At 56.3% G+C, this 27,465-nt stretch overlaps 1 protein-coding gene across 3 annotated transcripts; it reads left to right on the top strand.

Annotated features, from left to right (window-relative positions):
* Positions 1–1,240: 1,240 nt before the first annotated feature.
* HPS1 (HPS1 biogenesis of lysosomal organelles complex 3 subunit 1) lies at positions 1,241–25,842 on the top strand. Of its 3 annotated transcripts, none has more exons than XM_045854468.1 (20): positions 1,241–1,365; positions 2,811–2,926; positions 3,885–4,001; positions 8,818–8,955; positions 9,172–9,314; positions 9,744–9,852; positions 12,192–12,352; positions 12,805–12,925; positions 13,565–13,660; positions 13,821–13,896; positions 16,103–16,158; positions 17,272–17,439; positions 17,541–17,720; positions 18,802–18,863; positions 19,355–19,489; positions 19,576–19,641; positions 20,687–20,831; positions 22,858–22,971; positions 24,473–24,555; positions 25,060–25,842. In XM_045854468.1, exons 3-20 carry the CDS (start codon positions 3,885–3,887, stop codon positions 25,220–25,222), a joined length of 2,133 nt encoding a protein of 710 aa, XP_045710424.1. In that variant the 5' UTR covers positions 1,241–1,365; positions 2,811–2,926; the 3' UTR covers positions 25,223–25,842. The 3 variants fall into 3 exon arrangements, with proteins under 3 accessions (XP_045710424.1, XP_045710426.1, XP_045710425.1); XM_045854469.1 differs by lacking the exon at positions 1,241–1,365 and adding an exon at positions 1,374–1,599; XM_045854470.1 differs by lacking the exon at positions 13,565–13,660.
* The last annotated feature ends 1,623 nt before the right edge of the window (positions 25,843–27,465 follow it).

Genomic DNA, 27,465 nt, shown 5'->3' with positions numbered 1-27,465 from the left:
TGGACATTTCTCCAAAGAAGATGTGCAAATGGCCGCAAAGCATATGAAAATATGCTGAACACCATTAGTCATTAGAGAAATGCAAATCAAAATCATGAGATACCACTTTGCACCCACGAGGATGTCCAAGTTAAACTAGACAACAAGCGTTGGTGAAAATATGGAGAAATTGGGACCATCATACATTGCTGATGGGAAATGAACTAGTGGGGCGGGGGCGGGGGGGGAGTAGCAGCATACTAATTTGGTGGAATTTTGCAACCGCTGAAATTCAGGCTTATGAGTTTGACAGAAGAGAGAACGTGGTGAGTGGAAATAGCAGGACAAAGAGTGCATGGCCAGAAGTTCTCAGCTGTGGGTAGGAGAGAGAGATGTCTGCGCGGGGGGCTAAGTGCTGTAGACGGTGAACTGGAAGGTTTGGGCACTAAGGTGGGCTGCGAGGGTTGGGCGGTGAATGGGGGAAGGAGAAGGGTAGTGACGCTTGCTTTGTCTGCAGGTGACGGAGGCATTAATTCTGGGCCCCTGCCTTCCATGGGGGTGGCGGGTGGAGCAGTGCTTCCCAGTGTATCCCAGACAGTCCCCAAACGTCAACCTCTACTGGGCTGTGCTCAAGGCTCGCAGGGGACTCCAAGGCACTGCGGGGTGACTCGGATAGGGATTTAGTCCCTTCCATGACTTCATCAGCTCTCCCACCTTCAGCCACTACAAATACACACACAGTTTAAGAAAATGTTGCAAACACGGATTCAAAACAAAGCCTCTAACGTGCAACTCTACTGCCCCCACCACACACACGCACACACACACACACAATGGATTGAGAACACTAATAAAGAAATGTCAGCGTGGGCACTCCGGGGGCAACTGGGCCCTCTGTAAGGCGGTCTCCTCCCCAGGAGGCCCGTGAAGCCCACAGCTCTTGCCCCAGAGCTGCAGTTCAGCAAGTGAAACCAGTGAGAACGAGCCCAGCCGGGAGCCTGGAAACCTGGGTACTCAACCTAACTGGGCCTCCTCAGTAAGTTATTTCCTCTCGTTGGGCCTCAGTTTCCTCTTCCGTAAAATGGGGCTAAATGGGGATGGCCCTAGTGCCTCCCTGGGGAATCACTTGAACCAAGGCATGGGGAAGCCCTAGCACGCAGCTGCGGGCGAGGTCCCCAATCCCTTGGACCTCGGCGCCCTCCGTTGCCCTTGACACAGGAAGGTGATCAAGGGGCAACAGGAGTACAAGTTCCCTGGGCCAGGCGGCCTAACCAGAGCTGCTGCACCGCCTGCGGAGACGACCCGGGGCAGGGGCGGTCACGTGGGGCGTCACGTGCCCCCACCCGGAAGCTCGCCGGGGGCCGGGACCAGCTGGGCCGCGATCCGGTACGTGGACCTTCGGGGCTGTCCGTGGGCGGCCCTCGGCTGCCCCCTGCGCAGGTGGCGGAGCTTCCTCCGCTACCCCGCCCGGCCCGGCCCTCCGACAGTGGGGGCGCGGGCTCCACGCCCCAGCCTCACCCACCCTCCTGTGTGGCCGTGGGCCCGCGCTTCACTTCTTGAAACCAAAGTTTCTGCAGCTACAAGTGGAGCGGCTTCCGCGAGCCGGGCCTTCTTCCCCTGGTAGCTGTGAGGTTGGAGGGGGTTTAGGGGTGCAATTGCCGCGTAAACTGGGAGTGCCGTGGGTAGGGAGTCCCGCGGCGGCGGCGAGCTGCTCGTTGCACCCCGCCCATTGTCCCTTCTGAGTGCAGCAGCCCATCGGCGGCCGGTCGAGGTCGGAGCGAGGCGGCCCCGGACGGAGCTGCCGGGAGGCAGGAGTGGCGGCTGGCCGCAGGGGCGGTTTGCTGGGCAGGATGGTGAAAAGGGGCGCCGGACCAGCCCCCCCCCCCCCCAGTTTAGCCGGCGCCGATGGGTCCACTGCTCCCGCCTGAGAGCAGGATAGAAAGAATGGAGAATAACACCAATGAACTTCTCTCATCAGCCTTTTGGAATAAGAAAAGTAGAACCTAATATTCACGAAGAAGCATTTCCCATTTTCCTCAAAATATGGCATTAAGGCCAGTCACGCCGGTGATGTAGCAAGTCTCAGTTACATTGCAAAAAATGCGCAACTCCTAAAAGCTCTTTCTTGCCTCTAATTTGCTTACAATGTTTGGTTTCCTAATTAAGCAGAACTTTTATATTATTCCTGTCTTTTATCATCAAAATGTGAATGATCTGGAACCAGTTTAGTTCATCCTGTGATTTGACCGAAGGGCACTTGGGAAATAAGAATCAAGACCACCAGCAACCCCCCCCCCCGCCCCCACACACACACACACCGCCCCCTGCCACACACACGTTTATGTAGGAAAGCAGTTTGCTAAAGGCAGTCCTGCCTGGTTACTCCCTGACTCTCACTATAACCTTATAGGGAGGTGGAGCAGGAGATTGTCCCTCCCTTTCCCAGCAGGAGTTTGAGGCCCAGAGAAGTTTATGTGCCTTGGCAAAGCCAAAACTGTAACCAGGTGTCAGCTTCTTTCATCGGGTTCTCCCAGGACACCTACTCTCCTCTGGGGCTGCTTCCCTGACCATCTGAATACGCCATGCTATTGAACAGCCAGTCATAACCCCTTCCTTGGGGCTACTCCGGGCTGGTTTGCTGACCACACCATGGCTCTGAGTGACCCATAGTGAAATGACAGTGCTCTGAAGGACACAGTGGGTGGGGGTTAATGTTTGTGGGCACCTGCAGTATCTAAATGACTATGTTGGCTGGATTCCCATCCTAATGGTTTGAGAGTGGGGGCAGGAACAGTCAGAACTGCTTGCCCTCATGACCTCTCTGTTTTAAGCATTTGCAGGACCCAGGATGCTATGCTGCTCTCCATGAGTTGGTACCCACATCTGTCCACTGCTGCCCTTTCTGAACCTCTGGCTATCTGGAAGCTGTGCTGTGTTCCTTGCCAAGGTAGATGATTCCGCCCTACCTGGGGCAGACCGAGGCAGGCAGCACCCACTCTGGGGCTGTGGGAGGTGGACAGAGGGGGCAGGCCATGAACTGAGCTCTCCCTGGCTCTGCAGAGATATCGGATATCAGGATACAGTTCTGTATCCTGATGTTATCCTTGCCTGCTCTCTTCTTCCCCCCTCACACCCAGGCAGTCATCAAGGCCTGCCGTGGTGGTGAGGTGCTGTGTCTCAGCTACACTTTTTCTCCCGGGCTCCACCAAGGAGTGGAGTGTGGGCCCTCATTGTCCCACGTGAGGATGAGCTACCTCCATAACCTAATCTCATCCATCTGTGGCCACACCCTTACCAGCCTACAGGGGCTCTCAGCCATTGACCGCAGCCTCCATTCCACAGCCCACCACACCCCAACACCACACTCCTTTCCCATCGGGCTGGCCACTCAAGCCCCTGAGTTGCTCTCACCTGGGAGTCCCAGAGCCTCCTCCAGGTCCCTGTCCTCATCCAGCAACCTCTTCACACCCCACTACTCGCCCAGTCTCTGCCTTGTGCTTAGCAAGGCCACAGGAATAGGCTGCATTCTCTCACTGTGCTGGAAACACCGTGAGGCTGGGTGCTCTGAGTTAGAGCTAACAAACCAACTGGAGATTGGGGGGAATTCAGTAAGTACCACTAAGCTGGTCTTATAGGGGATCCTAAAGAATGTGAATGAGTCCGAGGCTTTGAAATGCCCTTGAGGAAATGGACCTCCGCTCCCTGGTCTCACCAAGCCGTGCCACCTCGTGCTCTACAAAATGGGGGGAACTGAGGTTCCTGTTTTACCAAGTTGTTTGAGGGTGTGACCCTGTGCTGGTGCCTGGCACTCAGCGAGGACCCGGGAGCTGTTCCTCTTCATCACTCAGGCCAGGCTTCAGGCTATGGGGCTGGGAGGTGACCTGGACCGTGCTTCTCCCTGGCAGATGAAGTGCGTCTTGGTGGCCACAGAGGGTGCAGAGGTCCTCTTTTACTGGACAGACGAGGAGTTTGAAGAGAGTCTGCGGCTGAAGTTTGGACAGTCAGGGAATGACGGAGAAGAGGTGAGTGTGGGGCTGGAGGGCTGGGCAGGAGGCAAGAGAACCTGTCCACCCCTTCCTGCCCAGCCCAAGGAATTAACAGGGCAGCGTGTGTGGTCCAGTACCCCTCACCCACACCCTGGTCCTCGGAGGTTGGCCTCCTGATGCTCTGGAGTGCGGTGTGGAGTGCCGTGACCACGCCCCACACTGCCCCACGGGCTTACCGGGCTACAAGAGGTATTGGATTGGCCAAAAAGTCCATTATGTTTTTTGTGTAAAGTAAAAGACACGTGTTTCATTTTTACCAGTAACTTTATTGATTTGGATATTTTGAGTATGTTGGCTATCGGTTTCTAGTGGGTAGAGGCCAGGGGTGCTGCTAAACATCTTCCAATGCATGAGACAGCCCCACAGCAAAGAATTATTTGACCAAAATGTCAATAGAACCAAGAAACTTCGCAAACTACTTCTGACATGTTCGATCAGCCACAGCACCTTCTCCACACACCGTACAAATCTTTTTTTGTGTTTCAGTTGTATTTTTACCCTTCTTGAAATAATAAAGCACAATACACCAAAATGTTGCATACCTTTTCCCATCTTCAATATTAAAATGGGCACAAAATTCACCCATTTAGATAAGTTTTATTTTAAATGCACACTGATATGACAGCTGTCACAATACAGTTTCACGAAATTGTTTCAAATGAAGTTAAAGACAACTAAACACTACTGGAGCCATTGTCCAGAAAAAAGAAAACGAACTTTTTGGCCAACCCAATACAATTTTAATCGCACAGCAGAGAAATGTGATGTCACCCATTTCTTTACCTAAAGAGTTTAGCATGAGCTTAGCACGTTACTTCCTATGGCAGCCACATTAAGGTGTAACTGGCAGACCAACCCTGACACACTCGAAGCGTGCGGTCCGACCTGCTGTGATGTGTACGTGCACCTGCAGCTCCATCACAGTCAGTAGGAGGGACGGACCCGCACCCCCCAGATCTGTGACCCTCCTCACTTCCCCCACCTGGGCAATCACAGCTCTGCGTTCTGTCGCAGTACACGAGTTTGTACTTTTCAGACGTACCTACGACGAAATCATACAGCAGGTGCTCAGGCCGGTTTGGGGTTGGGTTTGGTCTAGCCCAGCTGCAGCCCAGCTGGGGTCCACCCCTGCTGCACTGTGGGGCAGCACTTCATGCCCTCGCACAGCCGAGCAGTGGGCCCTTCAACAGTACGCCGCGGTTTGTCCGTCCACTTACCTGTTATTGGGGGCAACAACACCGGTGGTTTCCGGTTTTTACCTACACATGCAGCAGCTGTGCACGTTCCCGTGCGGGTCTTTCTCTGTGTGGACGTCGGCTTCCACTTCTCAGGGAAACCCCCAGGGTCGCGTGGCTGGGCCATGCCGGTGCATGTTGACCTTGTGAGAAACGCCTGACTTTTCCAAAGAGGCTATATCAGTTCATGTTCCACGAGTGGGATGTGAGCCTTCCGTTCCCTCAGCGGCCTGGCCCGCGCTCGCTGTGGTCAGGCTTTGTGAGTCGAGTCCCTCTGATGGGGACCTAACAGAAAGTGACTTTTCTGTCAATATAATTTGTTCATGACAGAATCTCATTGTATTTCAATTATCAGTTCCTTAATAACTAATGACTTCGAGCATCTTTTCATGAGCCTATTTGCCGTTGTTATGTCTTCTTTAGTGAAGTGTCTGTGCAAGTCTTTTGCCAATTTATTGTTTCCTATTTTTATCGGGTGTTGAGTTTCTTATGTATTTCGGATGGAGGTCCAAGGAGACACGTGGTTTTTGTAAAGTATTTTTTTCAAGTCTGTGTCTTTGCATCCACCTAACAGCGTCTTTCAAAGAGCACAAGTTTTTAATTTTGATAACTTCAATTTATCCTCTTTTTTTTTTTTTGCTTTTATAGATTATGCTTGTGTTGCCATTTCTAAGAAATCTTTGGGTTGGGGCCCAAGGTTGCAGAGTTCTCCCTGTATTTTCTTGAAATTTTATAGTTTTAGGTTTATATTAGGTCTAATGATCCATTTTGAGTTTTTTATGTGGTGTCAGGTGTGAGTTAAAGTCGTTTATTTATTTATTTTTGGCAAGCAGGCGTCCCCTCACGGGCCAGTCGTCCCGCAGGGCCCCTCCCAATACTCTGGGTACAGCCTCTGGGGGCAGACAAAGCATCCAAGGTCACGGCCGGTGAACTGGCTGTACCGAAACCGACAAGCGGGTCTGTCTGTCAGGCTCTTCTGTTTTTCAGCAGTCAACACATCTGATTTTTAAATTAAGAATTTTTTAGTATTTTAGTTTTTAAGCTGTTATTTCAACTAGCTCTCCGATACTGTTTCTCTTCCCATTTAATGAAAACCAGGGAAAGGAACAAACCGAGGAACTCCTGATTTTTCAGTTTCTACATGGCTAGTATAAAGAGAAGAGTCTTCAAAGTTTTAATTTTTTTAAATGTGTACAGCATACTTTTTTGATCCTGTAGATAATCTGAATTAACTGTAGGAAATTTGGGAACAGAAAGAAGTCAATTTTAAATGACCCATAATTTTACTATCCATAGCTATTAGCTTTTTAGCATATTTTTCAGGCCTTTCATTTTTATACATAGTTGGGATCATGCCATATTATTTGAAGTTTTGTTGCCTGTTTTTTTTTTTCAGTTGCCATTATAGCTTAAGTGCTGTTCTGTTTTGTTAGGTTTTCTCAGAAGCGTGTGTGTTCTGGAAGCGCACGCCGGTGTGTGCATGAGCGTGTGCCGGCACCCACCTGTCTCCTTGACGCTGGGCGGGGCGGCACACCGGCTTTCTGTGACCGTGGCTGCAGGGGATGTTCGTGCTTGAATCCTGCCCCCACCTCACTGCCTCCTCAGGATAAACCCCTCAGAATGGACCCATCCATTCAAAAGCCATTCCAAGACAGCGTCCCGGGGTTCCACCAGCTGGCACGCAAGGCTCCCTCTTCACACGCTGCCTGCACCAGACGTTTCATCTCCTCTCCCCAGAAAGCACCCTTGCTACACCTGCAGACAAAGCCTTTACTTTTAAAATGAGTTGCTGTACACAATCAAGATTTTTAAGTGACTTTTCTATTAATGTAATTCATTCATGCCAGTTCCAGAAAATAGTGGTATGTGAATAATTCAGCAAACACGTGCCTGTCCGAAGGGATATTCAGTCAACAGACAGGAATTGAGAACCCACTGTGTGCCAGTCCCGGGGGTAAAGCAGTGAGTTGAGTTACTCATGGAGTCAGAGGCGAAGGAGGGGTGACATCCAGTGAACCAGGGAAACAGCACCAGGTCGGGGAAAGATAACTTGGGTGTGGCGGGCAGGGTGGCCTGAGGGTGGACAGGGGAGCCGCCGTCTGAGCTGGGACCTGAGTGATGAGCAGGAGCCAGTGCCTCCGCCTCACTGGCAGATCGGCAGCAGCCACGCACAGGCCTTGGTCCGTGAGCGCGGGGAAAGTTGGAGGAACAGACGCCACGCACTGCTGTGCCCGCTGTGTTTTCAGTGCTGCCCGTGGCTGCTGGCCTGTTGCCGGTTTTGCTTTTCGAGGAGGGTCTTGCTCAGCTCCTGTGCTGAGACAGACTTCAGCAGCCCCACGCAGGGACCTCGTTGTCTTCCTGTTTCAGGCAAGTCTCCCGAAATCAACTTGGAGAAGGTCGGCTGTTTTCCTCCATTCTTTTCATTCCAGTGCTGTGAATTTGGGCTCTGACCTTTCCGCTGGCTTCATCCCATTTTGTTCACAGATTTTCAACTAATCTGTCCAGTCTCTTTTTGGTTTTACTTGTTTTGTTCCTTATTCTGGAAGGCAGAGAGGGTGGATGCGGGACGAGCTTGTAAAAGTAAAAGTATGCTTGTTATGGAAATAGGGCAAGTACAGAAATATATAAAAAGTAGGAGGGGAAATCACTCACACTCAGTCTGTCCAGAAGTAATAAATTTAACCATGTTGGCTGTCTTAATATTTTCCAGTGCTTTTTATGCAGTGTCATACACAGAGCATTCTCACCGTTTTTTAGAAACAGCACTGTGTCAGAGGAATGTTCCATGTCATTGAAACGTTCCATCCTTGCACCGTGGACTGTTGTTTCTTTAACTGTTCCCCTGGTGCTGGACATCTACATTTTTCCCAGCTGCTTGCTGCTATAAATGATGCTGTAGTGCAGCGGTGCCCAGCCTTTCTGGCACCAGGGACCAGTTTTGTGGAAGACCATTTTTCCATGGCCGAGTGGCTTGGGGGCATAGGAAGCAGAACGGGAGAGCAGGAGGTGGAGCCAGGGCGGTGATACCAGCAAAGCCTCGCTCGCTCCTTGGCTCACCCCCTGCCGTGCGGCCCTGTTCCTAACAGGGCACAGATGGGTGTGGGTCCGCAGCCCCTGGGGTTGGGGACCCCTGCTGTAGGGGACATCTTTGCACACGTGTCTTCACCCCTCTCGGATCATCTGCCTTAGCATGCAGTCCCCCCACAGTAGACCTTCTGCTGCTAAGGGCTGGGCCTTGGTGCATGCAGTGGATGTTCTCTGAGTTGGCCAGCTCTCCACTAAATGCCCCAAGCATCCCACAGTGGCCGTGTGGCCTCATTCTGTATTTCCTTCTACCTTCAGAGCCTGAACAGCACAATTAGTTGGCCAGCCCTTCCATGGCCGGTGTTCAGTGGCCATGTCTTTCTGTCCCCCTCTCTGTCAGAACAGTGACGTCGTCCCCAGCAGGTCCAAAGCCATGGAGGTCCTTGGCAGCAAGGCCTGGGCCTTATCTGTTTCTTTGTCCCCAGTGTCTGGCACACTCAAGCAGTGGTCTTTCTCTCCCTCCCCTCTTGCAGCTTCCTGCCCTGGAGGACCAGCTCAGCACCCTCCTGGCCCCGGTCATCATCTCCTCCATGACGATGCTGGAGAAGCTCTCGGACACATACACCTGCTTCTCCACAGAAAATGGCCGCTACCTCTATGTCCTTCACCTGGTGAGTGTGTGGTTCTGGGGCCCGTGCTCCTCCCGTGCGTCCATGGGCCCTCCACTTGCCTCTCCCTCATCCGGAAGTTTAGACTCCTGTAGGAGGCAGGAGCTGAGGCGTATGGCAATCCCCTGGGACCTGATCCTCCCCTCACTGTCCCCAGGGGCCAGGGCAGGTGAGGGAAGTCCCCTGGGGCCAGCTGACATCAGCCCGCTGTGCCTACAGTTCGGGGAATGCCTGTTCATCGCCATCAACGGAGACCACACGGAGGGCGAGGGGGACCTGCGGCAGAAGCTGCGTGTGCTCAAGTACCTGTTCGAGTTGCACTTCGGGCTGGTCACCGTGGACGGCCAGCTCATCCGCAAGGAGTGAGTCCTCGTGGCTGGTCCCATCCGGATCTTTGCTAAGCACCCTCTTGAGGCCGGGCAGTGTGTCCCCCCCAGCCCCTGGGAAGCTGCCTGTCCGTCTTGTGCCCCAGCTTCTTCCTGGCACCTCCCTGGGTCTCTAGCTGGCTTCCTGTCACATGTCCGCATGTGACAGAGACTGAGAGGTGCAGCAATTTTCTCAGTGGCCTGGCTCCCGTTCCCCACCCATCCCGCTCCACTCGCCAGCCAGGCTCAGCCCAATCGAGGGCCCCTTTGTGCTTTATGGTCCGAGACCCCCCCCCCCCCCCCGCCATGGTATTTGGTCGGGTCTCATGAGCTCTCCCGGCCCTAACAGGAGTCTAGGGCTGTGCTCTGTTGGTTGAAGTCAGACACAGCCAGCTCTTTCACGGCTCTCTCCCGCCCTTCCCCCAGGCTGCGGCCCCCAGACCTGGCGCAGCGTGTCCAGGTGTGGGAGCGCTTCCAGAGCCTGCTGCGGACCTACAGCCGCCTGCGGGAGCAGGAGCAGTGTTTCGCTGTGGAGGTGACTGCTGGGCGCGAGAGCCCTCGGGCCGTGGGGGTGTCAGCGCAAAAGGGTCTGGGTGCTTTAAGACCACACTTTGAGTGATGAGTGAGGGCACAGAAAGACCCCCGAACTCATGCATTTAGAGGGTTGTTCTTCTGACCACATTATTTTCTGACCACAGGGCTGGGTTCTCAGATGGGCCTTTCTCTGATAAAACAGCTACCTCCTGCATAAAAAAGACTTTTTGATGCAGTTTTGAGGCTCACAGTAAATTGTGGCAATCTCTAAAGATAGCCCCCTCAACTCTGACCCCCCAAAAATTATTCTGAGCTGAAACTAGAATGGAAAGTAGAGAAAAATAAGCAGCATCAAAGGCAAGGCTGCCTGAGTGCAGACACCGAGACCAGCTCTGCCAGCAGGGCACGGAGCCTGGCCCTGAGGAGCAAAGGTGGCCGCTGTCAGCAGCTGTCCCCGACCCCTGCACTGACAGACAGACTCTCCCTAGATCAGGGGTTCGCACACCCCGGTGTGCATCCGAATCATCCAGAGGCTTGTTACGTACAGGCCGCTGGGCCTCACCTTCCTCATTCGGCGGGGGTGGGAGGCTCTGGAACAGGGGGGTCCAGCCCGCGGCCCACTGGCCGCGTGTGGCCCAGGATGGCTGTGAATGTGGCCCAACACAGAACTATAAATTTACTTAAAACGTTATAAGGTTTTTTTGTTTTCATTAGTGTTTGTGTATTTCGTGTGTGGCCCAAGATAACTCTTCTTCTTCCAGTGTGGCCCAGAGACACCAAAAGTTTGGGCGCCCCTGCTCTAGAATTTGCATTTCTAACGAGCTCCTAGGTGGTGCTGAATATGCTGGTCCAGGAACCACACTTTGAAGGCCACTGTGTTACCGTCACCACTGTGGATGGCAGGTTAAGAGCAGGCCACAGGAGCTGAAAATCCACTGTCAGTGCATGGGGAAGTAGCCCCGTGAGAGAGAGTCAGGGGGGTCATAGCCAATTATGTCAGCACCCAAGGAGCTTGATGTGCTGGAATTATTAGTCCAGGAAATAAAATAACTGAAATATTTAAAAACATAAAAGCTAAAAAGGAAGCCATGTAGCTATTATAGAAATGAAAATATAATGGTTACAATGGAAACCTCAAGGAAGGGGTTAAATAGCAGATGAGACGTAGCTAGAAAGAGAATCAGTGAATTGGAAAATAGGTCTGCAGGAATTCATTTTCACAGCCCACTCATTCACTCCTCCCATAAACATGCAGCACCTACTGCGTGCAAGAGGTGTGCCAGGCCCTGGGGGTACAGAGATACAGAAAGACACGACCCCTGCCCTGGAGGGGAGATCGGCCACATGCTAAAACACACGAGAAAGTATCCTGGGTATTGTCATTGTGAATCTGTCGTCACAGTCCATGATGGTACACAGGATGCGATGGTCAGCTCTTTCTGAGACATCAGAAGGGCTTTCTGTAGATGACGGAATGCAATTCAAATAAAATCCAACCCCTGCCCAGGCCTACCGGCCCCCGTATGACCTGCCACCGCCTGTCCTGGCCCAGCCTCGCCTCACACCTCCTGTCCGCACTGACTGCGTACTGGCCGCCTGGGGCTTCTTCTCTCCCGGGAGAACTGTCTGCCGCACGCTGTGCGGCACAGCAGGCATCAGCCACACAGTGCCGTTAGTTAGATTGCAGTGGTGTTAGTTAGATGGACTTATTCTTACAGGTAAAGGATACCCTGGATTTTGAAGACTTAGCACAAAAAAGGGGAATGTCAAACATTCCATTAATGATTTTATATCGTATGTTGAAATATACTATTTTAGATATATTGGTTAAAATAAGTTACTACAATTAATTTTACCTTTTTAATGTAGTTACTGGAAGATTTTTAATTGTGCGTAGGGCTTGCCTTTTATATTAGTTGGACAACACCACTCCAAACTCTCTCCCCGCCTCAGGGCCTTTGCATGTGCTCTTCCATCTGCCTGCAGTGCCCTCCCCCACCCTCCTTTCTCTGACAGGATTCCTTGTCCTTAAACTGACTTCTTTCTTTGTACGCCTGACCCAAGTGGGTCTCTGTACTCTCTCTCGCCTGGCACTGTGTATTTACCACCGGGCACTTGGTCTTCCTCTCGCGTAATGTGTGACTCACCCCCTGGATTCCAGCGAGCAGACTGCACGCCCCAGGGGAGCAGGGGTGGCGCTGGCGGGAGTCTCCTGTTCCCAGGTGCCTGGCACACAGTCTGTGCTCGGTGCGGACTGGGTGAGCGTACCCACCAGCCGGGGCCTGGAGCGGGAGAAGTGGTGGGTGACGTGGCCTCCTCTCCCTGCCCACGTGCGGCCAGGCTGTGGAGCGGCTGATCCACCCCCAGCTCTGCGAGCTGTGCATAGAGGCGCTGGAGCGGCACGTGGTCCAGGCGGTCAACTCCAGCCCTGCCCGGGCCGGCGAGGAGGCTCTGCACGCCTTCCTGCTCGTGCACTCCAAGCTGCTGGCCTTCTACTCCAGGTGAGCCCGGGCTCCCCGGCCCCTTGGTCACACCCCGTCTGGGGAGCTCCACTTCCCTGGCCAAGAAAACTGTCAAGACCCCCTTCTTCCGTGAAGCCTTCTCAGATTCTTCAGTTCTTCAGTCCCTCTCAGCTCGCTCCCTTCTCTGAATTATTTTTCCCAGCAATACTCTGGGTCTGAATTCTGGACTTCTCAACATGCTGGACTGGTCCCTGGTGGTTTCCCATTGGTATTTTTTTTAACACAACCAAGTGTTAGTTTAAAAAAATCAATGTGTTAATTTTACATATATCTTGCCTTTCTCCAAAAACAATGAAGTCAGCAGGCGCACTCGTAACCTCCTTGAGGGCAGGGACCATGCTCCAGACTTAGCTTAACTGACTGTGCCCGCCCACCGCCCACTGCCGCCGGGACGCTGGGCGGTGCCGGCCAGCTGCCCGTTCTCTCTGCAGCCACAGCGCCAGCCCCCTGCGCCCCGCCGACCTCCTCGCCCTCATCCTCCTGGTGCAGGACGTCTGCCCCAGCGAGAGCGCAGCAGAGGACAGCGGCGCCGACGACGACGAGGACACTCAGGTCTCCGTCCACTCTCGGGGCTGCGGGAGGCCCTCAGGGCTACGGCCCAGGAAAGAGCCCAGAGGGTGCGGGTGCAGGGCAGGCTGCCGGGGAGGCTGTGGCTCCTGAGTCACGGGGCACGTGGCTGGGCGCCACGCGCTTCCTGCTGCTTTCAGATGAGGGAGGACTCTGGAGGGCACCTGGTTAAAAGTGCAGACTTTGGAGTCTGGCAGTCCCTGCATCACCTCTTAGGCATGTGAGCTGCCCAAGTACTTGCCCTTCTGAGTCTCGATTGCCTTATCTGTGCGATGGGACAGTGATGGCTTCTACCTCTCAGGGTTGTTAGGAGGAATAAAGGGGGTAGTTTCGTGGAGCCCAGCAGTGCCTGGGGGTAAGGAGCCCTCAGTGAGTGCTGGTCACCACCGTAGCCACCTTCATTGTCTTTGGTGGTGGTTTGGGTATCAGTGAGATGGAATTTCAGTGGCTCTGGAGAAAGACTGGACCACCTAGAACTGAAACAGCCCTGGAACGTGAGGGCACACACCAGGGCTTCGTGCTTAGCCTCTGCTCCCAGGGCTGTGCTGGGAAGTGCTGGGAAGTGGGGGCAGGTGGGGAGGAGCCGGGCAGTCACCTCTGACTGCTCTCTGGTGCCTGCCGCAGCCTTCCCTACGGAGGCTGCAGAGCAGCCAGAACATCCCCTTGCAGCAGGCCTGGAGCCCTCGGTCCCCCGCCCCCACCAGGAATTCTGCAGGGACTGTATGTGCTGTGTGCCCAGAAGGAGGGGAGAGGAGGGCGGGTGGTCGGGGGAGGGGGGGTTAGTGGGGGGGAGAGGAGGGGGAGGTCTGCCCCCGCTGGGTCGGACAGCAGGGACCAGGGAGGGGAGCCCTCAGTGCATGCTGTCCCCTTCTCCCCACAGGAGACAGAGAGCTTCTCCCTCCCTGAGGAGTACTTCACCCCGGCCCCTTCCCCAGGGGAGCAGAGTTCAGGTTCAGGTGAGACCTGGGGGTGGGGGGAGGGAAGGAGACAGATGCCAAGTGGCAGTCCATCTTAGGGTGCAGTGGGCCTCCTGCCCTGTAAGGGCCCAGAGCAGACACCGGTTTCTAGGGTACAGCCCACAGCCTGCAGCCGCCCTCTGCCGGCGCGGCTGGCCCCAGCCTGGGCTCAAGGACTGCAAGGGCCACTTGGGCAGTTGCTGAAAACTTTTATGACAATCGATTCCATTTAAAAATTCATCTCTCAAATGTGTATTCTCTGCCTTCTCTTTCCTTTTGTTAATAAGTAATCAGGTAGTTAAAATTAAGTAGTGATCACTTGATTTCAAGCACAGTGATTTAAAATACAAATATTCAGTCTCTATAACTGTGGAGACTGAATTTTTTTTTCAGAGAATGCAGATAAACAACAAAAATAAACTAAACATACTCTAAATGCTATAACAAAACAGCAAAGGCAGCATCGCTTAGAGAAATGGGTAAGCCGGCATCTGGACTGTCGTCACGATGACCAGGAATCGCTTTTCCCTCCCACGTCCTGGGGAGAAGGGGATGCCGACGCCGTCTGGCTGAGGGACCCGGCCAGGGTCTGAGGAGGAGCAACTCCTCGGGGACTCAGCTCTGGAAGGGAGGCGCTGTGCGGCTCCCGTAGACCGCGGGCTCTTGGCCCGGGCTGCGCCGTGGAGCAGCTGCAGCCAGACCGCGTGAGCTGGAGTCCCAGGGCTGGAGTCCTGGCGTTAGTGCTTCTAGAAGTTTCCTGTGAGGCCAGTGAGCTGCAGGGTGAGAGCCACGGCTGTGCACAGATTTAGGTTAGACCAGCGGTTCCCACCCCGGCTGCTCAGTGGGCTCACTGGGGGTCTTCAGAAACTGCTGGAGCTGGGCCTGTGCCAGGGACTCGGACGTGATTGGCCTGGGGTGTGGCCTGAGCATCAGGATTTTTTTTTTTTTTTTGAGAGAGAGAGGAAGGGGGGAGGGGGAGAGAAAGGAAGGGGGGGAGAGAGAGAGGGAGGGAAACAGGAACATTGATTTGTTGTTCTACTTATTTATGCATTCATTGGTTGATTCTTGTATGTGCCCTGACCAGGGATCTAACCGTCAACCTTGGGACCATGCTTTAACCACCTGAGCTACCTGTCCAGGGCCTCAACACCAGGACTTTTAAAAGGTCTCATGTGCAGCCACAGTTAAAAACCACGGGGTTAGAAGTTCTTAATGTTAGGTCCTTGGACCGACTGCCGGAGCCTGGGCCCCATGAGGTCGAGTGCCAGGTCATTTATACTCATGCATTTCCCCGAGGCCAGGGCCCATGGCTGCTCTCTGAGCTCCTACTCGAGCCCAGAACACAGAGAAGCGCCATTTGGGGTGATTGCTGAAGTTCCCTTTCCTTCTTACTGCTCCCCTCCCTCATTCATCACAACCCCCCTTGCACCTTTCTCTCAGTGGTTAGTTCTTTATGTCTTAGAGCTATAAATAATGCCCTTCCACAGTGCAGAGGACTCGCAGCTTATAAATAAATGGCTTGAGTTGCACGCGTCCATTTGTAAATCAGGTGTTTGAAACATAGGAACAGACTTTCCCCAGAGAAACATGGTTATAAATGATAGTTGTTTGCAATAAACTATGAGAGAACACTATTATTACAATCATATAACATTTGCAATATGAAATGGGCTCTGTAGGTTTTTGTGAGCTACGCTAGGAAGGGAAATGTAGCTCAGTTCCCAGCACACAGTAGGTGCTCAGGGGCACCTACTGGTGATTGGCCAACAACTGGGGAAAAGCAGTCCAGGTGCTGTCTCCTGAGGAAGAGGCACTGTTATCACCAGGTGGGGGCCTGAAGGAGGCGAAAGGGCAGAAACGAGGAGGGGACTAATGGGGCAAGGAGGGGGCTGAGGCGCATGCCCCCCACGTTGCCAGGCCCATGCCCAGGCACATGCTCCCAGCGGTGGGCTCTGGGCGGAGCTGCTGTTTCCTGCCTGGGCCTCTCTAGCCCTGGTACCATGGCGCCTGCCTGCGCCTGCCAGCCTGGGATAGGACGATGGGACGGAACAGGCGCTGCCGCTCCAGCTCATGCCAAGGGCTGGGCCCTGCCAGCTGCTGCGGGGAGATGGGGCCTCTGTTCCACCCTCCCCCCTAACATGCTATTGGGCCCCTATTTATACTTTCCAATCATGTATGTTGTTGTTTTATCACCTGTGGCCTGCAGGCAGCACCGTCTGGCTGGATGGAGGCACCCCACCCACCGATGCTTCCCAGATCCAGGTGAGTTTGGGGGCGGGGAGAGTGTGCGGATCTGCCAGGCACCAGCTCAGCCAAGACGCTGCGGCGGGTGCTGGGGACGCTGAGGTCTCCCCTCTGCGTCACTTCTGCCACCGCGGGGCTGGCAGAGCCAGGGACAGCTCACTCAGCCCAGAGGCAGGGGCCAGGGTGGGGGGTGAGCGGTGGCCTCTGCTCCTGAGAAACCCCTACACTCCTCATCAGTCTTGGGAATGAAAGTCCAGCTTCATTTTTCATTTTTTTTTTTCAAAATGAAGATGTAAATATATTCATGGTAGAAAAATTGGGAAATAAAGTATGGAAAAGGAATAAAAACCTCTCTCTATACACACACACTACATATGTGTTTTTTCTTTTGTCAAGTTTGAATCCTAATGCATTTTCTCCGAGATGGGGCCCTCCTCACTCCTCAGAGGTGAGGTTAGGGATGGCCCTCGAGTGCATCGTCTGGTGCTTACGTGCCGACCCCAGAGCAGCTGGTGCATTGCATCCAGCTTTCCGCTTCTGTCGTAAGACCGCAGTGTCTTCCTCACAGAGAAGTCGGGGTGGCATCTCCAATGAGCTCTTTAATCCTCTCCTTTTGCCCACTAAAGGCTTTCTTAGAGCCTTCTGTAAGACTGGGGTCTTGCTCATTCAGTCATCTTATGCCTCAGTTTCCCTCATTACAATGGCTGCCATGATGCTCTGAGGGTGGCTGGAATGACAGAATGTTCCTTTAAATGCTTTCATTTATGTTGACGGCCTGGGGAGGGAGCTTCTCGAGCTCATCCCACCTGCCTGCTTTTCTTGCCTTTTCGTTTCCTCTCTGCCGCCCAAGGCCCTGCATGGCATCCAGCCCTGCCGCGGGGGGTGGGGGGGCGGGGGGGGGGAACCCCAGAAGCAGCTAAGAGGGAGACAGACGTTAGTTAGAACCAGAGCTGCGAGAGCAGGGTCCACAGAGCGCAGGGATTGAAGCGCTGGGATTTCTTGGATCTAAAATGTTTGCTCCCGTGGGTCACAGCATGGATGGCGAATGGGCAGCTGTGGGTGGATCCAGCGTGGGGAGGAGGCCGGACGGGCCCCCCACCTCCTCCCGTGACAGCACCCCTTCCTCCGCAGATAGCTGAAGACACCCTCGAAACGCTGATCCCTGACCCCCCGGCACCTCCCTGCCCCAGAAGGATTTTCCTGGATGCCAGTGTGAAAGACAGCTACTGCCCCATGGTGCCCCACACCATGTACTGCCTGCCCCTGTGGCCAGGCATCAGCATGGTGATCCTGACCAAGGTACGAGCCCCCCACCTGCCCCCCACCTGCCCCGGTGATGCCGCGGCCGGCACACCTTCCCCACCGGTGCGTGGGCCCCTGCCCTCTGTTTCTTCTCTTAGAGTCCCAGCACGTCCATGGCCTCAGTCCTGTACCAGCTGCTGGACGGGTTCTCCCTGCTGGAGAAGAAGCTGAAGGAGGGGCAGGAGGCCCGGAGCTTCCTGCGGTCCCACCCGCTCACAGGGGACCTGCGCCAGAGGATGGACAAGTTTGTCAAGAATCACAAGGGGCAAGAGATTCAGGTGAGGCCCGAATCCGCAATATACCCACCTCTGGGGGAGGAGGCGGGGCCTGTTCAGCCCACACCAGTGAGGGCCACGGGCTGTGGAGCCCTCCACCACCCCACCACAGCTTGGGGACCCCTGCTCCCCCATTAGGAAATTGTAATAAAAACTGACAATGGCGCCTGACATTTTCAGATCATTTTTATGTTTTAAGTTTGACAGGACATGCATTCTAGAATTTCCATTGTTTTAGAGGGGAAACTGGGACTCAGACTGCGCCTTGGCCGGAACCACTTAGGGAGCCAGAGCCTGACCCCAGGACGCAGTAAAGGCCGTCAGCTGCCCCTGACACCCCTCACAGCACTCGGGTCTCACAGAGAGGCCGCCCCACCCCCACCCCCCGGGGGCTTCGCGCCCTGATGGGAGACAAGGCAAACAGGCGAGGAACAGTGCCCAGGGGCGTGTGGGAGCAGTAAGAAGCAGGGCACAGCGGCGTGGGGAGCCTAGAAGGAAGGAGGGACACAGGGCTTGGGGTAGGCAGCTGGTGGTGCCCGGGCTGCTGAGGAGCCAAGTGAGAGTCGCTGTGGCCACCGTGCACTTGGCCTGAAAATGAGTGGAAGGATTGGAGGAGGCAGAGCAAGCCAGGCGGGGCCAGACCCAGCCAGACCCAGGGTCACGGCCCAGAGCAGCTGCAGGCCGTGCTGCAGGGCCTTGCAGCGGCGGCGTGTTAGAATGCCTCGTGCTCCTCTAGGAGGGGGCCCGGGGCTCCTGCCCAGCACCCACCCCATGTCCACCCTCCCTCAAGTCACTTACCTGTTGCCGACGGCATTCATTCATGGATCTGTGCCAGCCAGGCAGTAAGCCCAGTACCTGGCACACAGACGCTGCTTTTCAAAGGGACACCTGCCAAGAGAGTAGAACCTGGTGGACAGCAGGTGCAGAGAGCTGGGGGGACCTGCTGAGACCCCCACTCCGGCTATGCGAGTGCACGTGTGTGCTGGGCCTGACTACACCTTCAGGAGGCTGACATCCTAGGGCCTCCCCGTACCTCCCTGTGGGTGCATCGTCCAGAAGCTGACCTGTCCCCTGTCCTCTGCAGAGCACCTGGCAGGAGTTCAAGACCAAGGCCTTCTCCAGAAGTGAACCCGGATCATCCTGGGAGTGAGTAGTGGGCTCACTATAGGAGGGGGGCGGGGCAGGCAAGTCGCCTCCAGGCCAAGTGGAAGAGAATGTTCAGGAAGGCGCTTCTGAGGGGAGAGGGGTCCTGGCAGAGTGGGGTCCAGCCCAGGGATGCGGGAGGGAGGTGGGGAAGCAGAGAGGCCAGAGGCTGAGGAGCAGAGCTCTGAGGACCAACACTGGGACAGACCACCCGGGTCCCGCCCGGCTTCCGCGCTGATTCAGGGCGGCCTGGAACATGCCTCTCCCCCATCAATTGGTAAAAATAAACCATGGAGTTGGACAAGATCCCACGAACTTCATTCAAGTGCGTGGATACCGCATTGGGGGAAAACGGGAAAACTGCCTCCTGGGTCACGAGGGTGAGGTGTCAGCTGTGTCTGTCATCACTGCAAGGGCAGGGGTGACCCCCACAGGGGACAAGGCGCTCTCCTAGGGCCCTTCCTGCTCTGACACTCGCCTCTCCTGGTGCCCAGGCTGCTCCAGGTGTTGGGGAAGCTGAAGCGGCAGCTTTGCGCCATCTACCGCCTGAGCTTCCTGACCATGGCTCCGGGCCGGGGAGGCCCCCAGCTGCCCCAGCACCTGCAGGACCAGGTCCAGGCGCTCATGCAGTGAGTGTGGGGGTGACCGGCCCGCTGGCCCAGGTGGGGGTGGGGCAGGCCTCCCCATTCCCCGGCTTCCCCTGCTTTCCCGGCAGAGAAAAGCTGATGGACTGTAAGGACTTTCTGTTGGTGAAGAGCAGGAGGAACGTCACCATGGTATCATATCCTACTGTCCGAGCCCGAGCCAGCCCAGAAAAGCCCCTCGAGTCCGCCTGCCCCTCCACCTGCCCCCTCGGAGGGACTGCGGCTTTGGTGTGGGAGGATGTGTGCCCCACCACCTCAGCTGCTTTTCTCTGCGCAGCAGTGACGGGACATAACGGCCTCGGTGCCTCTCTGTGGGGACTCTCCAGGGGCGAATTCAGAAGCCCCTGGTGTCCCAGAGTTACTCTGTAAAAGCCTCAGAATCCACTCACGTCAGTGTTGTCCAGCCAGCAAGTTGCTGATGGGCATTCCAGGAGGAGCGGGGGTCCGAGGCGCGGGTCCGCCTGAGAGCCACATCCTCCTGCTCCGAGGTCATAGTTCACAGGAGAAGGTGAAGGCTCTGAAAAGGCCTGCACAAAATATCTTCGTCTCTGTTTAAGAAACCATGCCTGAGACTTAAAGACCCTGTTATTAAGGAACACGAGTTTTATTGGACACTGATTTCCCCCGGAACTCCCAATGAAGCAGCTTTGCCTGTGCGAAGGTCTCTGAAGGGTCTGGTGTCCAGCCGCCTGAAAGCTCTGTCTGCAGCGTGCGGGCGGAAGGGGCGACAGAGCCACCAGCCACTGCCCTCCGTGGGGGACTGTCCCCACCTCCCAGCTCCTGAGGGAGGTGTGGCGGTGAACAGAGTCTCGCTCAGGCGTGTGCGCTGGGCGGTCGGCCAGCTCGCTCGTCCCTTGCGTGGTCCCCTGTGCACCAGCCTCACACCCCTCAGGGAGCCCGTGTTCCTGTTTCGTCCAGAACTCCGAGTGTTCCATGTGCCAGGGCCAGGGATTCACTGTACTTGCATGTCAGAACTTCCCAGGGTGGGGGTTCGGAAGTAAGGGGAGATCTGGGAGAGGGACCCGAAGGAAGGGTCGGCTGGGACAGGAACCTGCGGGGAGGAGTGGGTGTGGCAGGCCTGGCCTCCGGCCCCGCTGCTGAGCCTTGTAGAGGCCTAGGTCAGGGACAGAGAAGCACCCTCCCTGGTTCCTGGCCTACGAGCACCTTAACTCAGACCCTAACCTACCTGGAAGACTTCCCGGGCCTGGTGCACTTCATCCACGTGGACCGCACGACCGGCCAGATGGTGGCCCCTTCTCTCAGCAGCAGTGAAAGGACCTCATCCGAGCTGGGCAAGGGGCCCCTGGCTGCCTTTATCAGAACCAAGGTAACTGCTGCCCGGCCCGCACCCTGGAGGACCAGGGGGCCTGCCTGGGAGGGGCTGACCCTGCACCCCGCCCCCCGGCCCCCCCTTCTTCCGATGGTATTCGCTCCAGAGGAGAGCGCTTGTCTCTGTCACCCTAGGGCCCGGGTCGGCACCCAGGGCCACGTGGGCCTCAGTCAGTGCCGGGCATTTGGTAATGCCCTGGATTAGCAGAGCCTGGGCAGCGAGGTCAGAGGGAGGACAGGCCAGAGCCCACCATAGTGCCTGGTGGCAATAAAGGCCCCATAAATGTTTGTTGAATTAAATAAAACAGGAAGAAGAAACAGCTTAATTTGACTATCAGAACTTCAAACTAGGTCATTTCTATGAAGGAAGCATTCTCTTGGGATTCTTTTTTTCTCTTTGACTGACTCCTCTTCTTGGCAAACTAGTATTTTTGACAAGAAGGGCGGACCCTCGGCCACGTTCTGAGCTGTGTGTGCACACACAGACACGCACAGCCGCTATTTCTGCATCCGAAGGAAGTGTGTCCCAGAGGCTAACGCCAGACGGCTGGCAGAGGCCTGTGTCGGAGCCCTGCGCTGGCTCTCACTAGCCGTGCGGCTGGGGTGTTACATAGCGTAAATTCAGTTTCCTCCTCTGGGAAAAGGGATGGGCCTGGAGTCCCCGCGGAGGAGTGGTGCGTGCGCGGAGCACTCTGCGCCGCACGTGGCACAGCCTAGAGGGGGCACTTGCTGAGCACTTACTGGCACCATGCGCCGCCTCCTCCAATGAGTCCCTCTTTCCGGAGCCGGAGCTGGTCGGCCTCTCTGGGCACAGTCCCCTCCTCCGCCGTTCTTCTGGGCGGGTCGTGGGTGTGCTCTGTCTGTCTCTGCCGGTGTGACTGCCACACTGTCACTTGCCTTTCTATCGGGTGTGCTTCCTCATGCCATTAATTCTTTATTAACATGATTTTTAGCAGCTCTAGGACAGTCTGTCATGTGACTGCAACGTAATTTACTTAGCCGTCTCCCCGACGCGGAGCACAGAGATGGTTGCCAGGCTCTCGCCATTGTAAATAACGCCGCAGCACACACCTGCGCGCATCCATCTCTGTCCTGCCCCCGATTGTTTTTCTCACTGTGCGCTCCCAGAAATGGAATTACTAAGTCAAATGGGAGGGATGTTTTTAAGGTTATTGATACATCTTGTCAAATTGCTTTCCTGAGAACATAGCAAATCCACGTATTTGTTTGCAGATGTGATTAGACGTTACATTGCGGGCAGGTTTGGGGTGAATCACGTCTGCTTTCCACTCTGTTTCTAGGGGAGAGGGCTCATCAGGCCTTCCCCCAGCCCAGGAGGGGACAGCCAACCGTCCCCGCTGCCTGCCCCCAGACAGTGAGTGCACTGGCAGCGTCAGGAAGCCCTTGAATGAGGCCAGAGAACAAGGCGGAGGGCATCTCAGTCCCTCGGCCCCCAAGCACCACGCTGCCATCAGGCCCCTTGGTGAGCCTAGTCTGGGCCTCGCCCCTGCAGCAGAGGGCGCACCGGGATCAGGGGGCCCTGCGTGTTCACCCACCTCACCGGCGCCTTCCCGGCCTAGAACCTGTGTGTGCCGAAGGGTCCCTGCCGGGAGGGGCCTGGTGAGTGGCTGGGCCCCGACAGCAGGAGGGGTTTCTAGGTGGCCACCCTTCGTCTCCTACTGGATCACCGTTGTCCTTGGCTGGTTTCTGACCCAAAGGATGAGTTTGCTAATTTGTAGCTGGTGTGTAGAGCAAAGTTATGTGAAGTGTTTTTACATACGTTTATCGTTGTGGTGACTGCAGGGGTAGTCCCCTCGTCCGCCCAGAATGGATCTGTTCCGGAGCTCCTGCCTGAGCCAGAGCAGCGCCTGGGTGCTCAGGGAGGCCGTGCGCGGACAGGCCCCGGCCCCCAAGGACCTCCTCCCTGGAGTGCTGCTCTGCCCACGGAGGGAGAGAGCCTGAGCTCCGTCCCTGCCGCAGGGTTGACCGGTCCAGGGTGCTGAGTGCTCTCCCCTCTTCCCCAGGTCTGGTCTCTGATCCGGCTGGCGCGCCGATACCTGCAGAAGGGCTACACCACGCTGCTCTTCCAGGAGGGTGACTTCTACTGCTCCTACTTCCTGTGGTTCCAGAACGAGATGGTGGGTGTGGCTTTCCTTTCCTGCAGCTCCTGGCTGCTTCCTGCGGACAGTGCTCAGTCCGCCTCTTCATCTCCTCTGGTCCCGGGTGGAGCTGACAGATAAGCCAGGCTGGTTGGGACCCAGGACCCATAGGTCCCCCTTGCACACCGGCTTTACCAACCTTGCACCCAGTGGTCTGGAAACCTCATGCTGCTGTTCAAGGCTGCGTGCAGGCACTGTGTGGACCCAGGGACCCCAGCCTGTGTGAGGAGGGCCGCTCAAACCATGTGCTTGGGGGGGGGGGTGCAACATGGCCCCCCGCACTTAGGAAGCATGGCACCCTGGTTCCCATGGTAGAGCCGGTGAACCAGGCGCAGAGCAGCCAGCCAGCCTGCACTAGGTGAAACTGCCGGTGCGGCTCTGGGTGTCACTGGTGCTGCGGGCCCTGCCCACTGCCTGGGGAGGCACCATCTGCCCCATCCCAGAGCCGGTTTCTCTCACTCTCTCTTCCCTCCTCTTTCCTCTGCTCTCCTTCTCTGTTTCTCTCTGTTTTCTCCTCAGGCGGTACCAGTGCGTTAGTCACTATCCCAGCTCTCTAAGGGTCGTTTCTTCTACCCCTCACATGCCCCTGGTCCCCGCTCTCTTGTCCCCCCACCCCTTGCCTACTTTCTCTCTGCTCTTGGCGAGAGGGGACCCTGAGGCGATGGTCCATCCCTTTCTGCCGTGCAGGCACTGGAGCCTCTTGCCACTGTTCTCATGACCCCCACATCCACACAGCCCCGCCCCATGGCTGGGGCAGGCGTCACTGACCCCATTCCACACCCCGGAGACACTGGTGATCTGGAGGTCAGACACCACGGCCGGTGTCACTGAGTCATGGGCTCAGCTCGTTGGGCCTGCAGGCTGCTGTTGTCTTTGCTCTGTGCCCTCAGAACTCCTAGAGCGAGAAGCGGCATTCTGCTCGGTTGGCCCCACAGGGTAACAGGCTAAAGTGAAGCTGCCCCTGTGCCATCGTGAGCGGCCACTGGACACTGCCCAGTGCACCTGCCCGCCTGCAGGGCAGGCCCCACGGACCCACGAGAGCTTTCTGAGGAGCCCCACGACGGGGCTTGGCTCACGGTGGGGCCAGTGGGTCTTGATTTCCTCCCCTCCAGACCCTACCCTGGGAGTGCCCGGTGTTTTCAAAGAGAGACGGGCCTCCTCATGATGCTTTGCCCTTTGTGACACCTCCAGGGTCCTCCTCCCCATGGCCCTCCTGAGCACGCTGACCCAGGCCCCTCCATCCACGGCGGTGAGGGCTACCGCGTGCCAGGCACAGTGCTCAGGACTCGCACACGTTGTCTCTGACGTTCACTGGGCATTGCTGTCACTCTCACGTCGTAGGAGGGAAAGCAGGGTGAACGGTCCATGGGCGTTCCCAGCACCACGCACACCGGGTGGGGCTGCGCCGGCCCAAATCTGGGGCATCTGGCCTACCACACCCACCACCTGCCCCGTCATGACCCTCTGCCTCCTTCCATAGGGGTACAAACTGCAGATAATTGAGGTGCCTGTTCTCTCCGATGACTCGGTCCCCGTGGGCATGCTGGGAGGAGACTACTACAGGTAACACTCATCCGGAAGGCTGTTGGGGCTGTGGCTGCACAGGTGTTGGGTGATAAGTGACAGCTCCTCCCTCAGGATCCCCCCTCCACCACCCAAAGAAGCTAGAAAGCCTTGTAGAAGCTCCTCACAGCGGGCCGGCCTCTCAGGAGAGGGCAGCGCCTGCAGCACGTTTGGGCTTCTCCCACCGTGCCGTGGGCACCCTCTGGGCGGCATCTGCAAATGTCCGTGCCAGGGCCCAGGACTTCCCTGCGGCTCTGTGGCATGGCATCTTGGCTGGAACACCACCGTTGGCATGCCCCACGCAGGACTGAGAACCCACGGGGTGGACCGTGGTGGCCTGGGGCTGGCCTCATGCGGTTAGGTCATCGGGGGCTGGGTGGGCGCGCTGGCCCCAGTGCTGGGAGCTGGCAAGGTGACGGTGCTTGCAAGGCTCCAGAAGAGGTCGCTGGCTGTGGGGGAGGCCGTGGCCTGCATCCTGAACCCTGTCCTCCCTTCTCCCCACAGGAAGCTCCTGCGCTACTACAGCAAGGGCCACCCCGCAGAGACTGTCAAGTGTCACGAGCTGCTGGCCCTCCACCTGTCGGTCATCCCCATAGACATGCTGGTGCAGCAGGCGGGCGAGCTGGCCCGGCGCCTGTGGGAGGCCTCCCGCGTGCCCCTGCTGTAGGCCGCCGACTGCCCGCTGCAGGGGCCCAGGCACCCCGCTCCTGCTCCCCACCCCCACATGCAGACATTCCCCACGAAAAGAGCCTCCTTCTGTCCGAGGAGGCCACCCAAGGATGGTGTCGTCCCCAGGGCAGCCCCAGGGTTTCCTTTCTTTTTTTTTCTTTGTTTTCTTCTGTTCCCTCCTGGTAGGATTTCTTTAAGAAGCTTCACCTGGTACAGCCGCTCTCCAGGCAGTGACCAAACCCCCAGACTCTTCCGTCTTGCAGAGGAGGGTGGCCAGGAGGCTCCTTGGGTCTCCTTAAGACAGCAGTGGCTGTGAGGTTCAGGGCTGCTTCTCCGTCTGTCCTCAGGAGGCGGGTCCCCAGTGCCTGCCGTGTCTGAAGACACTACCCTGTGCCTTGTTGGAGGGAGGAAGAGCTCCAGAAGCCGTTTCCTCTCCGCACGGAAGGTGCTCCACTGGCTGGGGTTGAACTCCGACTCTGCCAGTTCCTGTCTGCGGCTCTGGGCAGCTGTCCCAAACCCAGCCTGTCTCCCCACGTGTGGAGTGGCCGTGCCTCCTTTCCGGGTGTTGTGAGGGCTGCTGGACACGGGACGGGGGCTCAATAAACGCTGGCGCGAGTATCGGTATTGTCCAAGTCAAACACGCCTGGGCCCCTGGGCCCTTCTTGGTGCCCAAAAGCTCTGGACACTCCTGGCCTCTTGGTGCCCCATGCGGTTCTCCCATCCTGCCTGAGCCCCTCACAGAGATCCGTGTCCTCCAGCTGTGGGTCCCAGGCAACCCTGGTATGCCCGGGATTGAGATCCGCTGCCCGAGGGTGGCAGCCTCCAACCTAGGAGCTCCCACTCCAGGAGACACAAGGACTGGCCGCCGGAGCACTGGGCCTGGGGAACAGCGCAGCGGGTCCAGTCGTGACTGCAGGCAGCCCCCGGGCCTTCCGTGTCCACGGTCTGCAGCCAAAACTCATGCCAGTGAGGCTGTTCTTTCCCATTAAGGGAACACGCTGAGGGGGACAGAGGTGCTAAAGGAACTAGGACCTCGTCTCAGACTCAGAAGGCGACGGTGAGGGAGACTCACCTGAGGGAACGGGGGCCACACTCCTTACTGTGACGTGATGGATGGAAATACAAAACATTGACTGTGGCAAATACGGAAGAGCACAGAGAGGAAACTAAGTCTGGAAGCCCCCCACCCCTGCTGTTTAGGGCCCCCACTTTTGTCCCCTTCAATTTTAGCAGCTGCATGAGGTACACTCTCAGTTTAATTTTCAAAATTCTAGTAACACCAGGGGAGCGTCCTGAGTGGGATTTCAGCAGCGCTCGCTCCACAGGCGGAGGTGACCGTTCCACGGTGTGCAGAGGGGGTTCAGGAGGAGAAGGTCCTCAGGGCTCCCCCTCACTCAGAAGCACTTTTTACACATACTGTCCCAATTTGGAGGTGAGTTTCTAACTGGGTTTCTAGAACCTGTCAGAGCAGTGTGGACGCGCCCACCTCCTGGGGGGCTTTGTTCCTACAGGGGAGCAGCCTACTAATGAACAGGCCAAGAACAAAGGCACCCCTAATTCAAGACAGGTGGGGGGTAGTAAGAAGGTGTTTTAGCTCAAGATACTTGCAGAGGTAATCTTTAATCTCTGAGGATTCTTGGGAAAGGTGCCAGGAGACAGAAATGTCCAGGCTATCAAAAGAAAAATGTAGCCCTGACTGGCGTGGCTCAGTGGGTTGGGCGTCTCACCCACAAACCTAAAGGTCTCCAGTTTGGTTCGGTTCCCAGTCGGGGCACACACCTGGGTTGTGGGCCAGGTCCCCAGCTGGGGGCGTGCAAGAGGCAACTGATCAATGTTTCTTTCCTTCTCCCCCTCCCCTCCCCTCCCCTCTCTCTGAAAATAAATAAATAAAAACCTTTTTAAAAAGGAAAAGGTGAGCTCCAAGAATGTCAGACGAGTGAGCTGACCCCAGGCCCCTCAGGCCCTGCAGCAGCCTGTTGAGCTCATGGAGGTTAAGCATTTGGGGGAGAGAGCATGCTGCCCTCTCGGGCCCAGCATCAGGCACGCCCCCTCCCCCCAGTTTTGCTGAGGCCCTGGGCTCCCTGCAGGGCTCACCACCCTACAGGCCAGCAGCACAGGGAGTGGGAGCCAAGTTGGACTCGAGTCTCAGATTTCCCGCTCAGCACATCCCAGACATTTAATTCCTTAATGAGAAATGGGACAGCGCAGGGGACACTCAGGCTGCACACCCTCCTCTGAGCC

The sequence above is a fragment of the Phyllostomus hastatus genome, unplaced genomic scaffold, assembly GCF_019186645.2.
Source record: "Phyllostomus hastatus isolate PE091 unplaced genomic scaffold, TTU_PhHast_1.1 phas_scaffold_1066, whole genome shotgun sequence".
NCBI lineage: Eukaryota > Metazoa > Chordata > Mammalia > Chiroptera > Phyllostomidae > Phyllostomus > Phyllostomus hastatus.
The sequence above is the reverse complement of the archived record's forward strand: the minus strand, read 5'-3'. Positions and strand labels throughout refer to the sequence as shown.